Below are 27712 nucleotides of genomic sequence, written 5' to 3'. Positions count from 1 at the left end.
GAGGGAGAGAAAGAGAAGAGGCGCAGAGATAGACAGATAACGCCTGAGGTGAACAGAGTGCATCAATCATAAGAAACCAGCAGTCAGAGTGTACCAGACTCAGACAGCTCAACTGAACTGAAAAACATACACACACACCACACACACAGACAGACACACACACACACCAAGGCATATCTTACACACAAAATCAGATGTTTGCCATATTTGTTTGGTGAATAAATTTGCTTCTAGTCACTTATCAGTCAACTAAATCTGTCACTCAGCTGAATCATCAAGAGGAATTCTTGGAGTTCTTCTAGTGATGACTGTACAAAGATTTAGTTGTGATAGCATGTTTAAAGTGTGTGTTATGCATTTGTTCACCTCCAGGTGAAGGAGGAATAGTGTTTGTATCGTAGACGGTGAGAAAGTACGGGAATGCAACCATATGGTGTGTGTGTGGGGGGGGTGTATGCACGCGCTGCAACCAAGTCGACATCTGTGTGTGTATGGGAGCACAGCCATATGGGGGATTTACGTACATGTACTTAGCCGGCTGATGTGCCCTTGAGCAAGGCACTTAACCCCCAATATATGCTCCCTGGGTGCTTGATGCAGCCCACTGCTCCTGTGTGTTTCACTGCATGTTGCATGTGTGTGTGTTTCAATTAGTGATAAGTTAAATGCAGAGAAGTAATTTCCCAGCTTGGGATTAATAAAGTAACTTTTCTCACGTTTTCTGCAAGCCAAACAGTTGGACAGAGTCAGCGCTGAAACAGGAGAACAGTGAAACTGCATTTAGATTTGTCAGCTGACAGATTTACTAATCAGTCTTTTAGTCCATAAAATATCAGAAAAATGAAAAATGAAAAAATGAAAAAACTGTTTTGTTTTGGCCGACCAACAGACCAAAACCCAAATATATGAAGCTTACAGTGAAAAGCAGCAAATCGGCACATTTGAGAAGGATGAGTCACAGAGAAATGCGAACAAGAGATTTTTAAATGCACAGCATCAAAACTTTGTCAAAGACAGTGGAAAAAGAAAAATCCAGAATATAATCTTTGGAGGTTGTGCGGTCATATATACATGTAATATACATTACACACACTATTTATAATAAGTTACTGCTAAAACCTAGAGTTTCTTTTTTATGTTAAGGAAAAACACAGTCAAGGGAAAAACACTGAGTTCTGTGCAGAGTTCTTTGTCCTTTGTGCAGTGCAGGAAGAATATAGTCTGCTATTGTCTGTGAGGAGATCTGTTTCAAATGGGAGTGTGAATGTGTATTTGAGTCTTTGTGCCTGCAGACATTTGGACATGAGCTGCTTTAACATGGAAGTAAGAGTGTGTGTGCGTGAGTGTCTGTGTGTGTGTGTGACTGCTGAAGCACAAACACAGTACAGCAAGGGAGCAACATGTCTTCAAGCTGATAGCAACAAAACGTTAGCAGATAAAGCAGGCGGGCCAGTCATGAGCCAGGCTGCTGACCACAATCCATTTCTGCTGAACCCTTTGTATTCACTTGTCAGAGACACAGTAAAGAGACACTATGCACCTTATATTGTTTTGCACAATTAACCTGCACTTTATAACTCATTTTCTGAGTAGCAATCCGTTTACATGTTTACACTGGGGCTTTTATGTCTCTGGTTTTACACACACAGTCAATCTGGTCGACCTGCTTTCTCTGCACTCTGTTGTACTTTATGTAGCATTTGTTAGTTTATTTAGTATGTTTAGTCTATTTTTGCCACTAACAGTTATGCCTTGGTTATTTGCTTGCTTACAACCTGCACTGCTGTAATGGGCTACTGGTGCTTGAATTTCCCTCAGGATCAATAAAGTATCTATCTATCTAAATATTTATAGATGCCTCGTCTCATTTTATCTCGTCTTGTCCCTGGTAGGGTTTCCCAAGGCAGACTGGTCCTGGGGGAGGGGCCAGACAAAGCACAGTTCAAGAAAACCCCTGTGAAGATGAAAAACAAGGAATAGTCTACCCTGCCCAGGCAGGCCAGGCCTGGGGAAGGGGTCCGCCAGCCAGCGCCTGGGCAAGGGCCCAGCTGGGCCCAGCCCGAAGTGGGGACATGTGTCTGTCCTCCAGTGGGACCATCACCCGCAGGAACAGTCAGAGGGGTCTGGTGCAGAGTGGACTGGGTAGCAGACAAAGGCTGGGACCTTGGCGGTCTGATCCCCGGTTGTTAAAGCGTTCTTTTGGGACACAGAGGTCTTTATAGATGCATAATAATGCCAAGACAAAATAAAACATAGCAGAAACGAGCAGAAATATATGTGACACTTCCCCACTGTGGTGCTTTATGGAGTCTGGCAGACCTGGGGCAATAATAATAAAAGAGGAAAAATGTCCCACTCCAGGAAATAAATGTTCCTGTTGAAGCTGGGTTCATACTACTTACTGTCAACTGCAAGTCAATTATCATAAAAATCTGGTGGCTGGTCGAGTTTAGATTGGAGGCTTTGCAGGACTTCTAGTTCTCTTGCCTTTATCAGTCTGTGAGTTCAGTGAATATAGTTGGATTTCCACTTTAGCTCGAGTTTACACAGAGGAAACAAAAGCACTGTAGGTTTGTTTTAGACTAAACACTGTTAGGCAAACCTTCTGAGGCAGCAGCAGCATGATATACTCACATACTGCTTAGAGGGAGGGTCAGAGTTTTAAATACTGAGGAAGACAAGACAAGATCGGACAATTTTATTTGTAAAGCCCTTTTTTTAAAAGCAGGTGTCTCAAAGGGCTTTACATAACATCATAGCAACATCCTCTGCCCTTCAACCCTCACATCGACTAAGGAAAAACTCCCAGAAAAACCTTTAACAAGGAAAAAAATGGGAGAAACCTCAGGGTGAGCAACAGAGGAGGGATCCCTCACCTCAATGGATGTTGTACAGGCAGCAAAGCACTTAACAAGGCAAGGATGACATAGCAGAACTGTCATACTTCAAAGCACAAACACAGTGTCAGTATCCGCTACACTACAGTCCATTGTTAAGACTTTTCAGTAATCTCCAAGTATAATGTTACTGTCAACTCATAGCTAATCAAAACTTACCAATCTAAAAGACTGCATTAATGTATTTACACACATTACAATACTTAATGCATTATTCCTTGTCCCTTGCAGAGCAGTCTAGTTAATAACTATTATTAATAATGTAATATAATAAGTGTTTACTCTGAGATACACTTTTCTATGAATGTACATTAGACCCCTACCTTGGAGATCATTGATTTATCAGTGTCAGCTTTCCCAGTCAGTAGCTAAATCGTGGCTTAAAAAATTAATATTGAAGGGGTCCGTATCAAAAAATGTTTGTATATTGATATTAAATTACCTTAATTATTATCAATTACCTTTATAATAATAATATCAATTATGTTATCAACATTACCAATTATCACATCAAAAATCCAGTACTGGTACAAATAAATGTAAAAATTGATGCTACTTCTGCTCTTGTTATGCACTCAGAATTAAAAGCCCCTGTAAAAGTCGATACAAACCATGCAAAATCAAAGATGATGGGGGACATTCTCTTTGCTGAGGTAACAGGGTGCGCTCAGGGCTGCCACTGGTGGCCAGAAGTTATATTGCAAGGACAGGACTTTTATTTGCATAGCTTGTAGTAAAAGCTGCTATTATTCTAATATTACTGTTTTTCCTTATTTTGTGTCCCAACAGGTCTGTGAACTGTAGAAATAATGTTCCAAAACTGCAATTGGCAAAGCTTTAAAGGGACACACTAAACTGCTGTACAGTTTCCACAAACAGTAGGAATATTTGTGCATGCTGCATTATTTTAGTTAAGAGGCATGAGATGCATTAGGATTTTAGCTTTTATAATTACTGCCTATGTGGAAAACAAAGTCTGTTCAGCAGGCTCTGTTTACCAGCATCCTCCATGTTATTCCTAACACGTAGTGACAGCTAAACAGTAGGCTAATGTTTACAGGCAGAGGCCGCCCACACAATACAGCCCACCTGTTAACTGTGTTTGTGAGTGTGTGACAAAGACGCAGACAGTCATAATTAAAAGCTGTTGGCAGCTAAGCTGGTTAGCAGAGGCTTTAAAGGCAACCAGGGCCATGCTGCCTTCTTCACCTTTTCTCATCTGTTTCCATCATCAAGCACTCTTTCCGTTCATCTGCTTAACATTTCCACTCCGACACTCTTCTTCACCTCTAGTCCTTTATGTGTCCTCTGCTACTCTTTCTCTCTTCACCTTTCTTCATTTCCGCTCAGATTATTCCTCTACAAAACCACTTTTCCACTCCACTTTTTTACTCTAAATCTTCAGGTGTTGGTGGTCATATACAGCAGTCATGCTTTTAGCTTGTTCACAACAGCTGTGTTTTCAAACTCAAATACCTATCAAAGATATATGAGAGGATCCAGCAGCACCGTGTCAGACCACACAACCCTGGAGCTGATGCTTTTCAAAGCCCAAAAATTACTCAGGCATCCGTGGGCTGATTTGGATTGGTAGTAGGAGGAATTAGCAAAGCAGACAGTTTTTCCTTCAGCTATGGAGAAAAACACATCTCCAAGCAAGAACAAAGAGCAATACACTGCACAAGAGTAAGAAGCAAGAAGCAGGAACCAGAGAGAGTTTGCTTGTTTTTGCCTGATATATACGTTAACTGATTGAATTAAATTGATCAAAACCTTGGATGGATTTTTAGTCACTCGAATGAAATGATTAATTGTGTCAGCACTCACTTGTTCATGTTGGTGATTATACAGCAGGTTTATGTTAGTGACTGTATTTCTATTGGTCAAAAGTATGTGGGTACTCAAACACAGATTGTAGGGATTTACTCCCATTCAGTCCCAAAGTGCATTAATGGAGGTCCATCACCGATGTCAGATGATAAGGTCAATGTTCTAGTTCATTCTAATTGTATTGGATGGGGCTGTACTGGAGTTCTGAGGTTGTACCAAAACAAAAGTGGGGAAACAATGTTTTTATGGATCTGTTTGTGGGGCCTTTACGGTTGTCCACAGTAACATTATACATTGTAGCTTTAATATTTCCTAGAAATGGAACTAAATGGACAAGCCCAAACCTTGAAAAACAGCAAATGTACACATACTTTTGTCCATGTAATTATTTCTAGAAATAACTATGCTATATAAGTTATTGCTAATGTTTTACCCCAGTGCTTTAGCAATATGGCTCTTTAGTACATTCCAATAAAGCAGTGAGTGAATTTAGCAAAGGCTAGGGAGAGGAGGGGGTCGGAGCGCTGAACTTCACACCCTCCCTCTAATTAGATTTAGTGACTTGGATAATTCTCATTATATAAATGAAAATGGCCCTCTGAAATATTTAAAGCCTCCAGCACAGGTCTGTTGCTCCCCGCTCCCTCTACCAGCACCCAGCACCCAGCCCCCAGGGACACCATGACCAGGAGGGTCAACATGTGCACAACGCAGCGATAAATCAATAATGTACGATGTCCCACCCCATCTCACACTCCAGATTAACAGGCATGATGCATGCATACATGTACACACACACACACACACACAGCAACATGCTTTCCAAGCAAGTTAAATTGATAAAATAAATGGACCTTGTATTTGTACATATGCAAACACACACATATACAGATCTATACTCACACACACACTCACAATGCTGTTAGGGAAACACATACACCAACCAAAACATCAAAACATATGGAAAATCAATACATCTTTTAAGGGATTCTCCAGCACAGTTTAAATCCCCAGGGTGTGTGTTATTGAAGGAGTACAACATCGCTTTTTTCCTGCATTGTCTATGTGTTTGCTCTTCTCTTCATTCCTCCTTGTGTCCTTTCTTTGTCCTCAGTCTCTCATTATCAAGGGGATCAGTCTGCTTCAACTGAAGCCCCTTTCAGACATGCATTCCTTTCTGTTATTTGGACAGTAATTTAAATTGTCAGTCTTATGTCTGAATGAACATCTTGGTCAGTTTTTTCATAGAAGTCATGACAGCAATCTTACTAGGTCAAATGTAGTGTCTGACTTAAACCAAATACCATGTAAGCATACACCTCAGTTTGTAAATGAGCTGTCATATCTGAATAATGGACAGAAAACATTATGCTGTCACAGTGAACTTGACTTTAGGATGTACAATGTCATCATTTCATCATTTTATTCTATCAGACACTTTTAGGCATGAATGTTTTGTGAAGTTGAATGCTAAATGGGGAACCATACCAACGATTATCATGTTGTTTTTATCTGTGAAGCCCAGCTTTTCACTTCGAATGGGGCCATTCTGAACAGCTCTGTCCTTCAAAGAAGTCCACAAAACCATCTACAAACTAGCTTACTTCAAGAAGACCAGAGTTTTAAACATGTTGGAAAAACTTCATCAGGTACAATTTGAACACTGTCAAATGAACAAGTGCTTTTTTGATTTAATTGCATGGCTTTGGTACTAAGGTGAGAGAGAAACAGTAGTTTGATTCTCCTGTATGTCCTGCACATATAGTAAATTGACAATAAAACTCTTTGAATCTTTAATATCTCCGTCAGTCCTTCTAGTGTTTGCTGACTTCATGCCCATGGCTAACCTTTCTGGTACACCAGGAAGGATAAAACAAACATGAATAATTACCTACATATCATGTCCAGATATGGCTCCTACTGACACACTTCACAGGGGTCACAGGCTCGACCGTTCTTTGGTGAATGCCTAATGCCAACTAGAGCTGCAATGATTAATCTAGTAATTTATTAGTCTATCTAAAGCCTATTTATTTGTTTCTGCTGGTTCCAGCTTGTTAAATGTAAGGGTTTTCAGCTTTTCTTTCTCATTTATAATGAGTGTATGTAAATGAAGAATCTTTGGGCTTTGGACTGTTGGTTGGACAAAAGAAGCAATTAGAAAACATCACGTTGGACTTGCATTTTTCAGTATTTTTTGACATTTTTTTAAACTAAATAATTTATTGTGAAAATAATAGTCAGATTAATCAAAAATGAAAGTAACTGTCAGTTGCAGCCCCAATGTCAACAAATATGGATCTGAAAAAAAAATATATATATAGATTTGATGAAAAAAGTGATAGTCGCCTCTCTTGTTTCTTATCCCTTTCAGACACGTCTCTGGCCGTGTCCAGTGCATTTTATTAACAATATAATGGTAAAGAAAAGTTTGTTCTAAAGCATTTCCTATTCTCAATTTGATTAAATCACCTCCTGCTTGTCCAACAAGAACTTTCTGGTTAGCCTGCTGACACAAAGCCTCTTTTGTACAAACCCCCTTTGAACAACATGAAAGACATGAACAGCCATGTTATGTTAGGGGTGTACACACAGAAACACATTAAAACACAGCCTTGAGGAAGGTTACGGTCCAGACCAAATTCACTTTTAATGGCCTGCCTGAGGCTAACTAGCTTATAGCCTGTCTCGCCTTTCAGGGGGACGACAGGCTATTTCTGAGTGGTTCGACAAAACAGACTCTTTATAGCTCTTGGCTGGTTTACTTGCCTCACCTGCAAAACTGTCTTTGTGTTTATCATTTCTACATTTTGTTCTTTTGTTGCTCTACATTAGCAATTGGGCTAATGGAGTCATGCTAGCCTACTTGTTCAGTGATTTTATAGCATGCCTACAGGGGCCAGCTCAGTCAACTTCAGCTTTGAATCCAATGTGACATTTAAGTGTTCTCGTGGCAAAAACAACCAGAGAATGCACAGATGAAGCAGTGAAAGGGCTGATGTGTTTACTGTCTGACTGCTAGGCTTAATGTCAAAGTATAGTCTAATGTAACCGGAGCGGGACTTCCCCCTCGAGGGTGGCCTGGGTGTCATTTTTCAGTACTGGGTATGAAGAAGGTGACCATCAGTCAGTCCTCTTTCAAATCCTCCTTTATTCTTCTGTTTTATTTTTTCTTCTCTGCAGTGTGTTTCAGTAATCTGGCTTTACTCTTTCATTCTAACTTTGTCTTTTGCTTACTCTTTTTGTTCGCCTGTACATCCACATGGCTCTGTCTCTTATCTCCCACCACATCCTTTCCCCAACTCTAACTCAACTCAGTGATTTCTTTGCAATGATGTTTCCTCCTCTAAATCACTTTTAAAACAAAGTTAAAATATAAAAGAAATTTTTTCTTTTGCTAAATCACCAGTTTAAATGCTTTTGTTGTTTTAACTTCTGTTGATTATATGGTTCTTCCTGGTTATTTTATGATACTGATCTATGACACAAGCTTGAAATGCACTGAACACAACCTTTCAGAGCTTCATGCAAACTCTCAGTTTTTCTGTCTCTCGTCTTATCTCCATCTCTCTCTCTCTCTCTCTCACACACACTACTTTTTCCATCACATGACCCTGGTCTCTTTCCAGGAATTGAGACTGGCCTAATTCCCCATTACTCAGATTGATGGACCAGGGGCTCGGTACAATCACTGGCTGGCTGTAGATAACTGTGTAAGCAGCCAGCACATACAGGCTGTGGGATTGTAAACACCCTGCAAGTACAAGCTCCCTCTCCTCGCTGTAGTTTCACTGACCTCTATCAATCTATTTTTAGCCGATGTGGATATTAGAATTTGGTATAGGTTTACAGTCAAGCGACGAGGCATGAAAATGACAAAAGCAAGGTTCACTTTTTCTGTCTTTTTCTGTATTTTTCTGTCTGTACTTGCATCAGTGAATTTTAACTCTCAGGGCAAATCACACAGAGCACAGTGCGTGTAGTCAGAGGCATTTTGTTTTCAGTTGTTTTTGATGGGTAGTAATGGACAGAATGTAAAGAAAGGGCAGTTTTAATTTGCTTTGAGTGCCTTGCCTTTTTGTAGCAGTGCTTTGAATGCCTTGTTGAAGTTAAAGAAACTTCAGCTCAAAGCAGAAAGGTACCTGACATTGTTTGTGTTTGTTTTTCTTATTGTCAAATCAGATGAATTAAGAATTAAGGCCTTCTGTGGCGTGATTAAAAAAAAAAAAGGTTGCTTGAAAACAACAATCATAGAGGAGAAACTAGCACTGGATGTTTCTGGATACCGGAAGCTATATAATATTACAAACCAATTAGTGTGACACTTCAGATTTCAGTTGAGTTATTTTCATTTATTTAAACTGTTCAGTTGCCTAGCAACAATAATCGGGCCCTGTCCACCCAGAGTGTGTGTAGTTTAGTTTGTAGTAAAAATGAAGTATTTAGCTTATAAAACTATTACTTGACGCTGACATTCTGAATGCTACTATTTTATACCTTTCACCTCAAATTGTTCAACAGAATTAAGTATTTTCTGTATAAATTAAATTTTCCTCAGAACTGATAGTTGTTTTGTTGAAATGATAATCTCTGCATATGTATAATGTAATGCATAAGAACTGAAAATTTCCATTTCGATACATTTTCAATTTCAGTCAGTTTGCTGATTTTACCACAAAGCAAAACAATACTGTGGTTCCATTTTACTGAAGCTCTACACTGAGGAGACTCCTGGAGTTTACGTTGCCTCCGATTTTAAAATATCGCAAAGGTAATATAATAAATGGCTTCAGAAGCCTCAGCTTGTAATCCTGTTATTTAATCCACAGCGCAAACTCAGTCTGTGTCAGAGCAATATGAAAGCTCCCACTGTCCTTCAGTCCAAAAATAGAGGAGAGAAAGCCCTCTTTGTGTTTGCTCTTTTCAATAGACAGGACAGTCCCACAAAGTGACCGACTGTGTGAGTGTGTGTGGGCATGCTTTCTCAAAACTCCTGTAACACATTACTTCTGAGTGAGAGAGCTGAGGACAGACTCTGTGCTCATGTTAAAAAAAACAGATCTAGCAGGTATGGTAGGCTGCACTTCAGAATAAAGAACAATGGCTCGTTTCTATTTTTTCTTACCTATTACTTATCAGTGCCTAAAATCCATCCTGCACTTACAGTCAACCTCTCTTCTGGGCCAGAACCTTTTACCTCCTGAGTACTATTCAGTGAAGGAAAAACAGAGAGGATATTTTGAGTGGAGCTCAACAGTTTGTATTGCATCAGTTTTAACTTAACTAATGATCAGTGAAGAGTGACTGAAGTCCCTGTTTATGTTGTCAGCATACATTTTTACGACAGGAACTCTGCCTTGAATGTTGCACAGAACCAAATTAACTAGCTGTGACACAAAAGTGAAGGTTGTGTGTAAGCAACCCTGAGATCAACATGATGGAAGATGCAGTTTAAGCTTGTTTCAAAAAAAAAAAAAGAAAAGAAAAGAAAAAACTATGTATATATGTACGTATACACACACACATATATAAAAACTACACATGAAGCTTTCTACAGACTCCTGATCAGTTCTGAAATGTTCCCCAGCGGTTAAGTGCTTATTGATCACTTTCCACCCAGAGACGGCATCACACTGTGTTTAAACAACAGTCATATTATTAATGGTAGGGATGTACGATATCTACACTATATAGACATAAATATCCAGACACAGCAGTGAAAGAAAATCTTAATTACAATGCTATATTTCCAACTTTGTGACATCAAGTTGTTGAAGGCCCTTTTCTATTCCAGCATCACTGTGCCTCAGTGCACAAAGCAAAGTCCATAAAGACATGGCTAGATGAGTTTGGTGTGGAACAACTTGACCGGTCCACACAACATCAGTGCAGGATCTCACAAATGCTCTACTGCATGAATGCGCAATAGTTCCCACAGACACACTCCAAAATTATGTGGAAAGCCTTCCCAAAAGAGTGAAAGCTGTAGCTGCAAAGCTGTCTATGTATTTAAAATGCATGCATCCCTGTAGGTATAACGGTCAAGTGTCCCAGTACTTTTGTCTACATAGTGGGTTTTTTTGTTTTTTTGTTTTTTTTTTTCAAGATACCAGTAATCAACAATTACCTCTTTTTTCTCATGGCTGACATGGGTTATCAGTAACTTCACATTTTTGTATTTTAAAAAGAAGTTCATAACCTACAGTTTATGCTCACTTGTGGGTGAGAAACACCAACTTGTAGGGATCAGAGTTGGGTGATTTAATATTCCACAGCTCCAATAAGATTGGTTAGAACTTGTAGACTTTTTCCCTCTTCTTAACATATATTGTAAATTGCAATCATGTTATCTTCGTCTGAAACTATAAAAGATGTCCACACGGGCAACATGTTTGACTCTCCAGTATACACTGCATGGATCTACCCATGTGCAACAGTTTGACATCATAAGCACGACAACAGTGTTGAAAGCTTCTCCGTCTCTGCATAGCACCACCATCTGTACTTGAGTGTGTAAATGTTGTGTTTTTAAGACGATGAAAGTAATCTGAGCATACTTCTGTACCACACAAACAAATTTGCAAACAGTATAAGCCCTATAAACAGACTACATAACAGGACTGCAGCTTTTTCATGTGGCTTGTGGCTCATAGGGAATGACTATCAATACTGACTGCTGAATATTATCCATTGTGCCACAACCTGTGTTTTAGTGTTTAATGTGTTATGATCACAAAGATCTAAACTCCCAGGAGCCACAGATGCTGCAGAGACTGGAGACTGGCAAAGCTAGCTCAGCCACTGAAATTCTGCAATCTGATACTGAGGAATACGGCAGATACGTGGGAAGAACCTTGTGGGATTAAAGAATAGCAGAGCAAGCAGTAACTCTCCACGAGAGGTACACAGGGGTGTTGCTGTAAATCAAACATTAATATTCAGCACGTTTGGTACTAACCGGTTTGGGCATCTTTCTCCTCTCTCCACCCGTCCCCTGTTGCTGAGGAAACAGAAAGAAGTCGTCCTCCGTCTTCCTTCCTCTCTCCGGGGCACCAGCACCTGGGACACAGCAACATCACAACAGAAACTAATGCAACAACATGTCAACACACAGAGAACATAGCATCAAATCCAGTTATTTGTCCTACTCTACATCTGAATGTCACTGTTTAAAGAACCAGTGACAGGAAACAATAAACGACAGGATTTTTAAAAAAAGAAAAGAACAGAGCTATTTAAGTGTCCTTTGTAGACTGCTAACCAATCAAACAGTTTAACAAAGGAAATACAGCCCAAATGAGGTGGGCTGATGTCTTCAGACTGCGTGTGTTCTCTAATCAACAGCTCAAAGATATTCACTTTGCAATGGTATCAAACAGAAAAGCAGCAAATGTTTGATTTCTTTCAGCTTTTTAAACATATATACATGTGCCCTTTGATGGTGGTTTCCCCATTTGCAAAAACAACAAAGTCAATCCGGGTTCTGTAGGCGGGATTAAGAATGGCAATATCATCTTCCTGTTACAGAAGGCAGAAAAACAAATGGCCACAGAAAACTGGTCATAAAAATGGAAACGAGCGTGGCTGAAAATGATGCAGCTGTGCAAGCTGTACAGGTGAAAGTCGACAATTATTCAACTGCCATATTTCTTCCATCAGCAAAACAAAACATAACTTGGTCTGAAAAGATAAGATAAAGATAAAAGAAAGATTTTGGGACAAAATACTGTCCCAGAAATAATTGTGATAAACAATTTTATTGTCATTTTCAGACCATTTTATGCCATTGATATAATGATAATATAAACGATAATATTATAGTACAATAATGCAAGTACATTTTTAAGAAGCTTTTAATTCTTAAAAATGATGCTGGGATGGTAAATAAAGAAAAATTTAAAATATCCTAGATTAATAAAACAAATAAAGAAAAACAACATGACCAAATGTTGTTTGAACAAGCAATGAAGCAATGTAGCAATGAACAAAATGGACTAACAAAAATTTGATGTAAACACATGACAATATCAAGATCAACAAAAAATGATCAAGGTCATGTACAGGTCGCGCATCGATACGTTGATAAGATATGTACAATAAGTTGATAACCATAACTGCTCTTAGCAACCACTTCCAACAAACACATTGAGATTAAAAGAAAATGATGCTGACAGGGCAGATATATGAGTTGCTTCTGACTGATAAGAGCAAAGTATGTCCCCTCCCAAACAGAAAACTGCCAACAGGAATAAGACTGAATAATGAAGTAAAAACAAAACTAAATTTAAGTTTGATTATCAGGCTAAATCAAATAATCATTTCAGCGCCAGTTAAGTGACATTTAAATTGAATCCAGCAGAGTCTTGTTCTCTTCCAAAGAAATTGGTATCGAGAGTCCACGGAAGAAACATACAGAAGCATTCATGTTAACAGCTGCTGCTGCTCTCCACCGCTGTGTCTACAGCTGAGTATTCTCCTGAGTCCACTTCAAGCCAGGATGGCAGAAGTGTGTCTGGGTTTTCACCGGCCAAAACACGACATGCTCAGTGGTGGTTTGGGAAAGAGAAATGAGAAAACAAGAGTGTAGGAAAGAAGAGAACACGCAGTTATTGAGAGAAATGAGCAAGCAGCCAATAGGAAAAGAACTCCAAAAGTAGAGAGACAGAAAACAGAGACAGAAAACAGAGACAGATATGGGAAAAAAAAAATTCCCTCTTATTTTCTCTCTTTCTCTCTTGGGTTTAAGATAACCTGCTCACTCTTCACTGATGCGATGCTTATCTGTGCAGTGTAGGTTTTCTAGAACAGCACGCCAGCTAAATGACTAGAATCTAAAATAGAGAGAGCAGTTGGTAGGTGTCCCCTAGGTGTCAGATCTTTGTGATGTGCGAGGCCAGAAATAGACCTTTCTCAAGTGTCAGCACAGAGAATTAGTCCAAGCTCAATATGAGGGCAGAAACAAACTGAAAACCACTGATAAGAGGTTTGCCCTGCACTATGTGACTATAACATAGCAGTCAAGGCTTGTTCATCTGATTCAAAGCATTTGTGAAACATTCCCTTATTATTAGACCATTTCATACTGTTTGGTGTATGATTCATAAACTGGCATGGAATATTTAGTGTGGTTTGTTGCGACTCCTACGTTACAAAAAGCAAATGTTGCATCTAAAAACTAGCATTACTGTCTTGCTTTTGCACCCCCGTTCTGACCAGTCAAGTTGGTGTTTACATTTTTACATCCAGTCATCCAGGTTTGTCTGGGTTCATATAAAACATGTAGTGATGTCTCTGAAGGAATTCAATTAGAGTATTAACAGTATTTTTGGGTAAAAAGGAAGTTATTCTGACACGATGATGATTCCAGTGAATACTTTCCAGTGAGAAACATGCTGTCTTCACTTAGAGACTGTTTTCACAGAGCAGTACAGAGGACTGACTGAGAGCTTCATCACATGCTGAAACAACAACCACCTCAAGCTCAGGATCATCCAAACCAATGAGTTTGTGGTGGACTACAAGGCTTCAGATATGGATGTTGCTGCAGAGAAGCTCCAGATTCTAAAAGGTGGAAGCTTCACACACATGTTCAAGCCAGCAGCACAGAAGATCTCTACAATCAGCACAGTTTCAAGGTGGACACCCAAGATTAGTGTCACCAATTCAGTATGTGACCAAATGTGAAATCTGGTCACAATGTGCCCTTCTGTTCCTGACTTATGGTGCTGAACAATGGATGGAAAACATTAGGATGTCACAGTGAAGTTGACCTTTGACCCTCTGTTTCATCATTTTATCCACATTTGTGTGACATTTTGTCATAATTAGTGTATAAGTTTTATGGCTTAAAGCATGATTCTTGAGGTCACAGAGCTTTGACTAACAAATTTTAAGTCCAAGTGAACCTTTGTGCTAAATTTCCTCAAGGTGTTCAGAGATGAGAATGTGACCGAGGGACAGATGGTCAAACAACCTGAAAACATAGTGCCTGGACCTCTGTTCTCATGTTGTATTCATCGTAAAAATGTGACATGCATTCTGTCAGTTATAGACTTTAAACTTTACCAAAGAGTGTAGCTCATACAAGTCCATGTAGGTCACAGACATCTCAATGTGTGTAACTGTCCTAAATGTTTCCATTTCCATTAGAATCTTATTAAAGACTAAAGAGGGAGGTTTATACATATTTCAAATGTATCAAAGATCCTCAAGGCAAACTGCAAATTTTATAATCACATCAGAGAGCATTATGAATATACTGATATAAAAATGTGACCCTAATTCTCTCTTTCATATTAATCCACAGAACGTCCACTTTGATGTGTCACATGACTGTGGCCCATGTCCTCCAAATCAATGCACAGCTCTGCCAAACCTTCCACCATCTCATCAGTGTCCCCCTGGAGAAAAATCTTCAAGGTAAACGATAACTGGAATGTGTCAAAGTGAGCGCTTAGAATCAGAACAACCTCATTCTCAAGGCACAAGAGCAGCTCAGCTAAGTCAGATTGTCCTTTGACTGGCTTCTGTAGCACAGTGTACACTAGAGATAGTTAAAGACAGCAGAATTCAATTGTAATCATTACTCTAAAATGTCAAACAAAGATTATGTTTCCACTGTTTCACTGAATATTATGACAAGGCACCAAACACAGATGACTTCGGAACATAAAATAGTGTTTCATGTTTGAGACCGCGTTTAAACTTGAACACAGCCTACAGAACCAGACTGCTGAGAACTGCCAAGTTTGACTCAGAATGTCAGTCCAGACTGTGCTTGAGCTTTATTTCATCCATTACTTACTTTTAGTTGGTTGGCTAATGTAACTCACTGACCACACTCTCTTTCCTGCTTCCCACTGGGTACTGCATATGTGACATGCAGACAATTGTAAAAGCAAGAGTTTCTTCATATCTTTCATTTACACAAAATAGCCAAACCCAAGCCTACCCAAGGCCCAAACTTTATCGAACAAAACAGTCCAAACCAGAACAACTACATTAGGTTATCTTGTAGCAGGTCAATGGTTTGAGCCAGCATTGATCCATAGGTGTCACAAACGAATTTCCACACCTCTAACTCCAGTGGTTCTTTGTTGTAGTTTGCCTGAAGCTGGCAAAGATCTTACATGTGCTGTTGGAACCAAATTTAATATCAGCCACACATGATCAAGACACTGACTCTCAATCAGTTTAAGTCCCTGGGCTGAATGGCTAAAATCTAAAGCAGGTAAACTTAATAAAATTACACATTATGTAGCCTGTGGTGTGTTTATCAGTCTCCCTGTGCAATTTGCCTCCAACTCTGTACCTCCTTTTCTTGCATTTCAAATTTATATTCCACCTTATAAAAGGTGGTGAGAGTGTGATGAGGAGAATAGTGTACTTATAGGAAAAAAACGAGAGAGTCGGCAAGGGGAGGAATTCATAAGAATTCAAAGCTTGTCTTGACCCATATACCTGCAGCCAATAGATAAGTAAAGACACTGAATACTAAAATAACTAACGGACTTAAAACCGACTGCTTTCCTGAGTAAATTGGAACGTGGAAAGTTGAAGAAGATGGCTGATGCTTTGAATAGCGTATGCATGGCTGCAGTAATCCACAGTGCAAGTTTTACAATATTTAGAGTAAGATATACATTATATGGACAAAAGTATTAAGACATACACATACTTTTCTTTATGGGTCTGCTTTTCAGATGTTGGGCTCAGCCCCTTGCTTCCAGTGAAGGGAAATCTTAACGCTTCAGCATACCAAGACATTTTGGACAATGCTATGCTTCCAACTTTGTGGCATCAGTTGGTTGAAGGCCCTTCTCTATTCCAGCATGACTGTGCCCCAGTGCACAAAGCAAAGTCCATAAAGACATGGTTGGATGAACCTGACTGATCCACACAAAGCCCTGACCTCAACCCCTTCCAACACCTTTGGGATGAACTGGAACAGAAATTGCCAGCCAGGCCTTTTCATCCAACATCAGTGCAGGACCTTACAAATGCTCTACTGCATGAATGGGAAAGCCTCGCAGAAGAGTGGAAGCTGTTATAGCTGCAAAGCTGTCTATATAGTGTTGTTTGTACTATAGTGGTTAAAATGCTTCTTCCAGCATTTAGGCTTGCAAACTCCTCTTTTTGTTGTGTTCATCTTAGGATCAGAACAGCCACCTGATTGATAATATCGGCTCTGTTCTCCTTGCAGCAAGGTGAAAGTGATTACCATCTATAAAATGTAATAGGTTTAAATGCTCCAGGCTTTATGGAAACACATGACCCCTGGGTCTGCACACACGGCGACAACTAAGGCCGGCCTATAACGCGTGTTATAGATGAAAGCATCCGGAGCTTTCCAAAAGAACACAGGTCTGTTCTGTTAAGCTGCCCACTACCTCGTAAACCTGGATGTATACGCCTTCGGGCAGGGAGTGAGTGAGGGAGTGAGTGTGTGTTTGTGTGTGTGTGTGTGTTCATTCAGTGAAACCGGGGTCGCTTTCAAGCGGATACAGCTTCCAGGTCACCGTTCATGCAGAAAGAAACACCCTTTCACCTCTTTCCCTCTCACTTTGTCCAATTCAGTCTCAAAACACTGTTGCATTTTACAGACACTTTTATAGTGTCCCATACCCCTGTGTTACAGATTCCTCCTCCTCCTCGGCATTCCTCTCCCTCTTTAATATCTTAGGTATCACCCAGAGTTGATGGAATACTGTTGTGATTCTGCTTATCAATGCTGATTCATGGCATATTGTTGGAGCCAGAAAAATCAACAAAGTTGAGAAACAAGCACAAACCACCTGATTCATATGGCAGCAAACAGCATTTGTCAAGTAAAATATTTCTTTTCTTTTCTCTGCTTAAAAATAAAAAATATATATATAAATATTCCCTATCTTGGTATGTGCGTGATTGCCTCCTGTTGATATTGTTTTCATTGGAGCTTGATGTGCTAGCATCAGCTCATTGTTGGGTATCATGACCACAACTGGGGACCTCAACAATGCAGCGTTCTTACGCCGTGCTCCAAGAAACACACTGTCAGGTTAGACAGAATGAAATTGTTGAAATTTTTTTGTGATCAGTGATTAGCACATTTGAAATCTGTTTTCTGGGACCTGGTTCTTTTCTTTCTCTGCTTGTCATCTATAAGTCTGAATGCTTTTGCCTTGTTTGCTTGTGCTGTGTGTGATTTTGAATCTGTGCACTAATGAATAATTTGCTTCTTTTCTTGTAATCTGGTTTTAAATCTTGATTGATTCATTGATTTTGTGATGAATGAATTTATGATTCATTGTGGACATTGATTCTATTGACTCTAGGATGTCAGAGTGTCACTGAGCGAGTGAAAGCTTGGCTGTGAAACAGTCTTCAGGATGACAGGTTGAGGTTCAGCTCCTGAGCTTCTTGTGGTTTTACATGTGTGTTCAGTTGAACGCAAAATTGTGTTATCTATCATTACACGTGTTAGAAGAGGCTACATAATGTCCTGCTGTGAGACACACACACACACACACACACACACACACACACATAACTTCCAACAGCTGTTATAATAGCAGGAAACTGGAAACTGTACCAACTGCTTTTCTTGACAACAAGGTTTTACTTGTACAACTGAAGAGTTGGCTGAGTCCTCATCAAATGTAATGAGGAGAGTGTTTGTCAAACAGCACAAACGGCCTCTTCAGGCTGTCACATCTCAACTCACAAGCATAAATACACTGAAAAATAACACTCATACTTAAATGACAATAATAACACTGCTTTGGTGCCACTGAAAAGACAAAAAAAAATTTACCAAAAACGTATTGTGTGCTGCAAGCAGTGACACCTTTCTTAACAACCCTGACTGGAACAGACTCACTGGGATATTTTTAAGACAACAAGAGGAACAAGGAAGTTAAAGGAGCCCAGTGTCATTCCCGGGATATCAACCACCCTCCCTTCAGTCAATCGCTAGCTTATGTTAGCCCGTCGGTGAGAGTCTGTGGCCCTAGTTTATATGGTGTGTCCTGCACTGCTGGCACTAGTTGGCCCCTGATGGTGCCTTTTCGGCTGGTTGAGCACGATGAATCAGTAGAGGAGCCCATCAGTGAACCAATCAATCTAACTGGTTTAGTTAAGCCAACTGCTGGCATGGAGAGTAATTTCCTCTCGTGCAGGCACAAAACGTATCATGCTAGGTGGTCATTGCTGTAGTCTGCAGCATGTTTAAGTGAAACTTTTCGGTTCCGACACAGGCAACGTGAGGCAGCGATCGGCCTTCTTCATTGCTAGTTCTTTGATGTCGAATGAATTGTTGATTCAGCAGCAGATAAGGTTAAGCAGTTGAAAACAAATGCCTGGATCCAAATTCACCTGAACTGACAAGATTTTGTCAAGAATAAATATGGACATCTCAACACTTGAGCTAAATGGTGGTCTCAAGTTGTTCAACAGTCTAAATCCGGATTAACATGAACCATAGTGGTTCTAAAGCATAGATAAAAGAAGAAAGAGACCAGGAAGTACCTAACCTGGAGAAACCACAGCCAAATTTTTCCTTTCCGTCTTTGTTTAGTAATCAGCAACAACATGGCCGTGCATTCAGCACCATTAATATTCAAGTGATCAATATTTACTGTCATAAATATTGACTGAGCTAAACAGATGGTGACAAAAATCAGTCAACACGTTTTAACAGCTGTTAAAATGAATGGAAATCTGAGATGACTGTCATCATCCCTCCTGTCCGCTCCTGCATGGAGTTGAAACTTATCCAGGCTGAAGTAAAATGATTGATAGTTTTATGTTTGCACGAGGACACAGGCCTCCTACTGTAGGTTAAACCTGAGACAACCAGACTACTCTGATGAATGGAGGATCTAAATATAAAAAGGTCAGGAAGAAAATAAAGCAAATTTAAAAAAGAAACAAACACATTTTTTCCTTCATTCTTGTCCATCTGTCAGAACACCTCACATCCACAGAGACTGAAGCTGCTGCAGGATGTCAGGTATCAGAAAAGCCAATCGGGACTGACAAAGAAAGTGAAAGACATCAAACAGAAGAAGACATGATAAACATGAGAGGCCAAAAGTAAGAGACAGAAACAGAAACTACATCTTGTCTGACAGTGAAGCTGGCTGTGATGTGGGTTGTGAAACTGGAGCGTAGCCATCACCAACTGATATTAACCACGTGAAACACCTGCACCATTTCTTTTAGACCTGCAACTGGCTGTTATTTTCGTAATTTATTAAACTGCATATTATTTTCTCTGTTAATCTTAATTATTTTGCATATAAAATCTGAGAATAACGCCCTTTATAATTTTAAACCTTCAGTTTACTATTATGACAGAGAAAGGCAAAGCATATTTGGCATTTTTGCTCTTAGGACTGGTCAGTAACAAAAACGTCCAGGAAACAGAGTTTAACAAACAAATTACTTGACCATGGCTTTATATTGTTAACCAATTAAAAATAATTTTCTTTTTTGACAGTCTAAGATGTATATTCAGGTAATTGCATGACATATCATAGTTTAGATACCAAAATATTCAATTAGCTATACAATCTTATTTCAAATAACTTAAGTGTTAAAAGTATGACTTGAACTGTACATTTTAATTTCCACTGCAGTGCAGACCAACTTCCTGGTTCCACTTTGACCTACTGTACTTATTATTAATGCATGCATGCGCTTATACAATACAGCGAATGATTATAATGGATACTTCTGCACAAGTACTCTCACTTTTGTTCCATCCATTCTTTCACTTTGAGTTTAATGTGCTAGGCCTGCAACCAGGGTTGATGTAACAAAAATCTGAACTGACACAGAGACATTGTGGAGCAGATTCAGACCGTCTCACAGCAGCAGCTGGTGTGTGAAGAAATCATCAGAACTCAGCCAGCTTCACGTTCCAAATGTAATGTGTCTGTCGATTGTTAGTGTGTAAAATGGTCCAAATTGTGTTTTTAAATTTCTGTATAAAGTAAAGCAAGACATATTCACTTCTTAGCCTAGAATACACCCGCTGCTATTGATGCTGCTTTGTTACACGACCCAGGTCAGGCTACTTGTGCCTTCATCTCCATGAGAGAGTCTCTCTGTTTCTCACACAGTTACACTCTTGATACTACGAAGGGTTTCTTTCCAAAATGGAAAGTTGTTGATGAGCAGTAAAAATAGATCATTTTTTATTCATATTTATACACATACATGAATGAATTAAAAGATTAATCCTGGGGCTTTCCAGTAGCCAATAGGAATGATCTGCAATGACGATACAAAAACAACATTAACAACCTCTGTTCTTCAGTCGTTCGTGTGCACGTCTGGCCAGAATAAGATAACATTATCCTTCTCTAATCTGCAGCCATGATATTATTCAACAGGTTACAGAAAAATAGCGCTGCTGAGAGAAATCTAAAACCAGTCGTCAAAGGTATCTCATGTCATGATGCAGAGAGCCTCTTTCTCAAATGAGTTGTAATTTGGTCCCTGGAGGGGGCGTGACCAAGAGCAACAGGCGGATTTGAGTGACAGGGATAAGAGCCAATAAACTCACTACCCCCGCAGTAATGAGGCCAATCAGAGACTCTTAACTTCCCTGACGCCGATGGAGCATCTGTTTGTGCCAGATGGACCGCTAGCATCATGTGTGGGCACGTTAAAGTGACTGACTGTATTCAGGACCGCTATTTACGTGCTAAAGCTAAACCAGCCAGTGTTACACGAAGCGTAATTCGGCGTGGTTTCCTGAACGTATAGTAAACTGACTTGAACTCGGTCAAACTACCGTAGTGACGAGGGCACCTGAGTTACGTATCATTTACAAACCAGCATCAAATCTCCATTATGCACATTTGTGTTTTTAAACAAGTAACAAGTGTCAGGTTTTCGACTGCTGTTTGGCTGAAAGTTAACAGTAGCCAGGTTCAAAAAAAATAGCGCGATTTGAATGGACCGCAGGTATTTCAGATTCCCCTGACTGCACGGTGACCAGATCATAAATATTCAGCAAGGGCCATGACAGCTTCTCTTTAACAACGTGCTAATTCTGTTAGCAGCCGCGGTTTGCTATATTGTTGCAGAAAGAAATGCGCGTCGTCAGCAGCAGCAGCAGCAGGAGTCGATACAAAAGTTGCAAACGGCGCAATAAACATTGTTTCCGCTGTGAGCATTACAAAAGAGCGGCAGGGAGTACTGAAACGTGAAACAACAACACCAGAACATGACTAGACCGCGGAATTTCAACACCAAACCTGGGCATGACCACGCTCGTCTGTTGACAGTGGTGAAATAATGAGCCAAGGGCTGTGGGGAAGACACGTTTGATAAAGTGGTTGTGAGGATGTTTCAATCTGGATGCAGGCACCCATCATGAGTTGTGGTCTTTCAAACACATTCGGGTCATTCGGGAAGACAAGGACAAGCATCTAATTACGCTGACTTCAAATGTAAGCCCTGCTCTGTTGCATAACATTTAAACTGACACACAGCACATAAGCGCAAAGTGACACCAGTTCACTCACCCGTCCTCCAGTCCTGAAACGTGCGACAAGCAGGTTAGAAACGGAGGTGAACCAAACAAACAAAAAAAAAGAACCACACGTCGCACCACGCTGCCTTTAACCTGCCTGTCAAATAGGTTTGTGTTATAAAAGAAGCTGTAAGCGCTACGGCTCCTTAACGGGTCAGCTTAAACACACCGCTACACACTCTGCAGCCGGGAGAGGAAAATAAATCCCACTTCATTTGAACGGCTTAAAGCAAGGCAAGCACAGATGAAGGCGGTCAAACTCACCTAACGCCTGGCTGCGCTGGGGATGTGTCCGACTGTCACCCCCTCCAGCTGGCAGCACTACTTTATATATCCACAGCGGGTAAAAATAGAGCGTCCCCGTCCTCTGCGACGTTTACCGGACACGGTGCGTACCGACAGTGCACAGTGATACAGGCTTCAGAGGTGGAGACTCCTCCGTCAGGCTCACACTGCCAGAGATGAGGTACAGACAGTCAATATGGCTGACGAACTTACCGTACCGAGGCGTGGTGAAGCCGAGTCCTGCAGATTCACCCCCCTCCCCACGTCCCTCCTTCCTCCCCTCCCTCCCTTCCTCACCCCGTGACCGAAACTCTGCAGCGCAGCCTGCAGCGGGGTGCACAGCAGGGGTCCCAAACTTTACCAGCAGACGTTCTGCGTGTTAATTAAATAAATCCCATCATTAAAGTAACATACACCCCCGTGGCAACTTGCGAAAGTTACATTGTTAAGACCTCATGTCCCTGGGGAGTATGGGGATTCATAGCCCTCTCCAGTTCCAGGTTTTCCCCGTGTCTTCACAGAGTGTCTCTGTGTGCCTGAACACAAATCTACACGTCCATTCACACACAGCCAATCAATATCTATCAACAATCGAAAATCTTATGGGAGTTCTGGGCCAGATCCGTTCCAGAGCTCATCCAAATCTGGCCCACCTTTGGAGCAAACGACTGCAAAATAATCAGGATCAGCTGACCTGGTGCTCACTCAGATGTGAAAACCAGATCTGAACCAATATTTGCCAATTGTACCTAAGGTCACCCTCTCAGCTCTGTTATTCGGATCTGGTCCAGAATTGATGGAGACTCCGGTCAGCGTTTTTGCAATCTAGGATAGAGCACTGTGAATTAAAACTGTGGCAATGCAGAAATGAGAGAACATGCAAACTCCACACAGAAGGGCCCAGACCAGGATTGGAACCTGGAACCCTCTTGCTGTGAGGTGACAGTGTTGAAAGCACCAAATATATCTGTTAAAATGAATGTCCTCAACAAAGGACAAAGTTTGTGGTGGTGATCTGTGGGCCTGATGTGATGATGTTTAGAATTATATAGCTCTATACCTCTATTACATTAACGCCAAATGTGTTGTTAAAAAATGTAAGAGATGATATTTGTTTGAAATTACAAGTTGTTATGTGGGGAGGTTAATCTCATGGGACATGCAGTAAACAAACACAGAGATGGTGAACATAATGTGAGTGTGACTCCTCCTTGTATTTGCTCATTAGTCGTTATTGTGAGTGGTGGTTTCGGAGCAATGGCTTTAATGCATCAATATGCTCAATAATGGGAAAGCCAGTAACAACACAGCCAGTTCTGCTCTCATCAAAATAAGAAACCATTTTATTGCTGCAACAAAGTACCATTAGGTAGTCCACCAGGAGGTTTTCTAAAGAACCTTAAAGACCTCAATAACCAAACCTTTAATGTATCTCAAACATAAGATGATGTCCAAGGAACATTTTGTATCTCAGAGAATGATGTGCGCACCTCACAGACTAAACTCAAGAGTGAGTCCTGATCATTTACTCTTGTATTTTCATTCTATAAAACTTTATTTGGAGTAACAAATCTTAACACGTTGGTGCCAGAGGCAAGGCGGGGCATGTCTTCAACGTTGCAAAATGATTTAGCAGACCACAGGCTGCTTTAAAACCTAATGTTGTGATAGAAAAAAACAAGAAATGAAACAGGGCTGTCGAAGCCATAACATCCAGTGAATTGAGAGCTGCACAGAAATCACAATTCTTGGAACATTTTACTGTAATAATAAATTCATTCATTGAAAAGGATGTTTGTTAAGTATTACACGTGTCTCTCAAGTTTTCTTTCCACCTCAGTAGGCCGTGGTGCCCACCTCCATCTCCTGAAAAAGCTCTCCATTCATCACCGCCCGTAAATGAAGGCTTTATGAAAATAGCTGTGTTGTGAAACAGAGCCCATGTGATTGTGAGGAGGAGAGAAGATGTGTCATCTTTGAGCTGTGAGTCACTGGCATGCAGCTTGTCTCAACGTGAAGTCACTATGAGAAAAACGCACCAGGACACGGCGCTCCGTAATCTGCTGTGTGTCAATTAGATCCCGAACCAGTGAAGTCAGTCTTCTGGTGTCACTCTGTTAGCAGATATCGTTTTTCTCTACTGCATACATGGAGCTGTAGACACTAATGGACATTGTGACACTAACTTTAAGCCTCCAATTTGGCAAGGGTAATCTGGAATGATTTATGGTTAGTTATTTTTGTAATCCATCCATCCATTTTCTATACCGCTTATCCGTCAAGTTTACAGGGGGGCTGGAACCTATCCCAGCCGACTATGGGCGAGAGGCGGGGTACATGCTGGACCGCTCGGCAGTCAATCACAAGGCTGACACACAAAGAGGGAGAGGGAGGACATGCAAACTCACAAACTCACCCACACAGAAGAGCCCAGACCAGGATTTGAACCTGGAACCCTCTTGCTGTGAGGCAACAGTGCTAACTACTGCACCACCATGCCGCTACTTTTGTAATCTTAATATACAATCCTGATTAGATGTAATATGTTAGTACCCAACCCTGTGTTTAGGCAACTTCAGTAAATGAAATCAACACTCACACTCCACTATATGCGGTCTTATGGAGATCCAGAAGTGAATTAATCATTTATCTATCAGTCTTTTTGCTCACACACTGTTCATCATCATCCAAACAAAATACAGGACATATCTACATGTTTCCAGAACAGGAATCGTCCAGAGTGTGAGCCAAATGTTCTGAATACAGGCTGCAGCAGTCGTACTGTACTGCTATAGCTGTCAACCACTTCAGCACAAGGAGAGCGAAATCAGTTGAGAATGGAGGTCGGGTTATAATGCTCAATCTCTTGGGAGGTTGATTCATCAGTTTGCATCTCTGGCCTATTTCAATGCCACTGACATAAATGTGAGACATTGTGAGAGGAATAGGAGCAATGCCGCTTGGTCAAAACATGAAACACAGATAGTACTACTTGTACATTTCTTTATGTCTTTCTTTTCTCTTAGTCCAAAACATATCACCATATGCAGCAGGTTAAAGACAGTTGCTGTGTTAATCATGTCGTGACAGAGAGGACACAGCCATACACAGAGCAGCACCATAAATTGTTGGGATTTCGTGCTTTGAAAGATTTGGAGTCTTGTAAATTCAATTCAGTGTAAACAGGAGGGTGGTTTGATAAAAGTGAACATCCAGTGGCAGCACTGAGAGTTAAACACTGAACATGTTCTCACCTCATCAGTTCTTTCTGGGAAAATGTCATCTCAGTGCCTTACACATTTTCATATTATTCACATTCCTCTCACATTTGGTTCCTCTTTTCTTTCCAATGTATTCAAGGCCCCATCCTCTCACTTTCACTCACCACTGTGTTTCTCACTCAGCAGTTTTAGAAAGTGATGTAGCACCTTATATTCTCCTCTGGTAGTAACGGTGAATTAAAGTCTTTAAAATCTTTTGAATTTTTTTACCTTATTATTTACACAGCGTTTATGTTATCATGGACCAAAAACTGTTAAACAGGCTGCCCATAAACATGTGACATGCAACTGTGACATTGTTTTTAGTTGTGCTGTTAAAGTAATCTTTGTTTTTGTAATTTGGCGTTTATCTTTAATTTCATCAAATTTCACTGATCTGTTCTTTATTTGATTTGACTTGTTTATGTTTTGCTTATTTGCATTTTTGTAAATCTTGCCTGTGTTGGGAGTTTTTCTTTTTAAATTTTATGATCATTCACCCTGGATTATGTGTATGAAGGGTGTTAACAATAACAATATAATTAGTATTTGCTCAGTTGAATATTTACAGTGTGTCTGGCATTACAGTACACTGTAAAAGAAATGTCGATGTTTCATAGGTGCTGCCTGTTTTTTGTGCAACACTGACACCTTATGGTCATTTAAGGACATGACAGTAGTTTCCAGTAGTATCCATGGCAACATTAGATACAAAGGGGCTGTAGTAGAATCCTTGCCCTTGGATGAAGTTGCAGAAACTCATCTCTTAGACTTTTATGTAATTAATCATCTATTCATATCAATAACTGTAACTCCTTACATATGTACACAAACAGACCCACATACAAAAATTGAATAAAGAACCTCAACTGAACCAAAGATCGTTTAATTTAGTTTTTCTTCGATATTTCTTCCCCCTACATGATTGCACAGTTGCGATGATGTACTGAGAGTGTGTCGAGGACAGGCTGTTGACTGTCCGTCAAACAGATGAATGCATTTCAAATACCTGTTCTGCTCTCCTTGAACAGGAAACTGACTATAAACCTGTATTCTTTAGCAGAACCTGACATCCATGTGAAGGATGGACAGAGACAAAACACATTTAACAGAATGGAAAGTAACGTAGATAAAGTGAAGCTTTCCATCTGAGGGCTCTACAGCTTGTCCAGCTAGTTGAGCACAATCAGGCAGCAGTGTAGATTTGAGATCTTTTTTTCCTGATAATATGAATAAAGGTTATATATATATATGGTCTCACAATTACCATTTTAACACATTCAGTGAGATTATTCCTGCCTTTAGTAATGCTGAATTAAGTAAAACAGATCAATGACAAAGTGTGTGTATCTCCTGCAGCACACACATGGTTTCCTTTGACTGCATTACAACTCACAGTTGGTCATTTTGGAGTAAACCTAATTTTAAGTAACTTCTAAAATTAATGCTCAAACTTCTTTATCAATACATAGCTTAAATTATTCTTGATGTTTATTGACAAAGCTGCTTTCAAAACGTGAAGGAAAACTCACATCTGGAGTTGACAAAACAGAGCTCAGCAGAGATCCGCTCAAGACTGAGGCTGCAAGTACGCGTATGAAATAAAATATCTGAACAGTCCTTTTTCAGTACTGACTCCGCGGAAAAGGTTACATCGCAGTGACCTTCTGACACTGGTGCAGGCTAATCTTCTCATGTGATGATTATTATTGTTGTCAGTCTGCAGGTCTTTACCTTCCTGTAGGAAATATCAGGGCAAGACCCAAAGGCACTCATTCACCTGCCCTTCCTCTGTGTTCAGAAATGGAACAAAAGAGCAAAGTTAACATTATGCTCGAACTCTGTTTAACATACCGAGACTAGAAATTACTGTCAAAATAGCTATATGAACACATAAAATACCTAACAAATAA

The 27712-nt window shown here is 40.2% G+C and overlaps 1 protein-coding gene across 2 annotated transcripts in view; it reads right to left on the bottom strand.

Annotated features, from left to right (window-relative positions):
- Nucleotides 1-22986, bottom strand: part of LOC124067580 (radixin) — a 39227-nt gene extending 16241 nt beyond the window's left edge. Inside the window, exons 1-3 of one of the 2 annotated variants that reach the window (XM_046405054.1) lie at nucleotides 22837-22986; nucleotides 22519-22706; nucleotides 11686-11786 (exon numbers count right to left, since the gene is read on the bottom strand). In XM_046405054.1, coding sequence (XP_046261010.1) covers nucleotides 11686-11697 — 12 coding nt within the window. In that variant the 5' untranslated portion in view covers nucleotides 11698-11786; nucleotides 22519-22706; nucleotides 22837-22986. Of the gene's footprint in view, nucleotides 1-11685; nucleotides 11787-22518; nucleotides 22800-22836 lie in introns of those variants that run through there. The other variant, XM_046405053.1, reaches the window with a different exon arrangement.
- Between the last annotated feature and the right edge of the window lie 4726 nt (nucleotides 22987-27712).

This window comes from Scatophagus argus, chromosome 11, assembly GCF_020382885.2.
Source record: "Scatophagus argus isolate fScaArg1 chromosome 11, fScaArg1.pri, whole genome shotgun sequence".
Lineage (NCBI taxonomy): Eukaryota > Metazoa > Chordata > Actinopteri > Scatophagidae > Scatophagus > Scatophagus argus.
The sequence above is the reverse complement of the archived record's forward strand: the minus strand, read 5'-3'. Positions and strand labels throughout refer to the sequence as shown.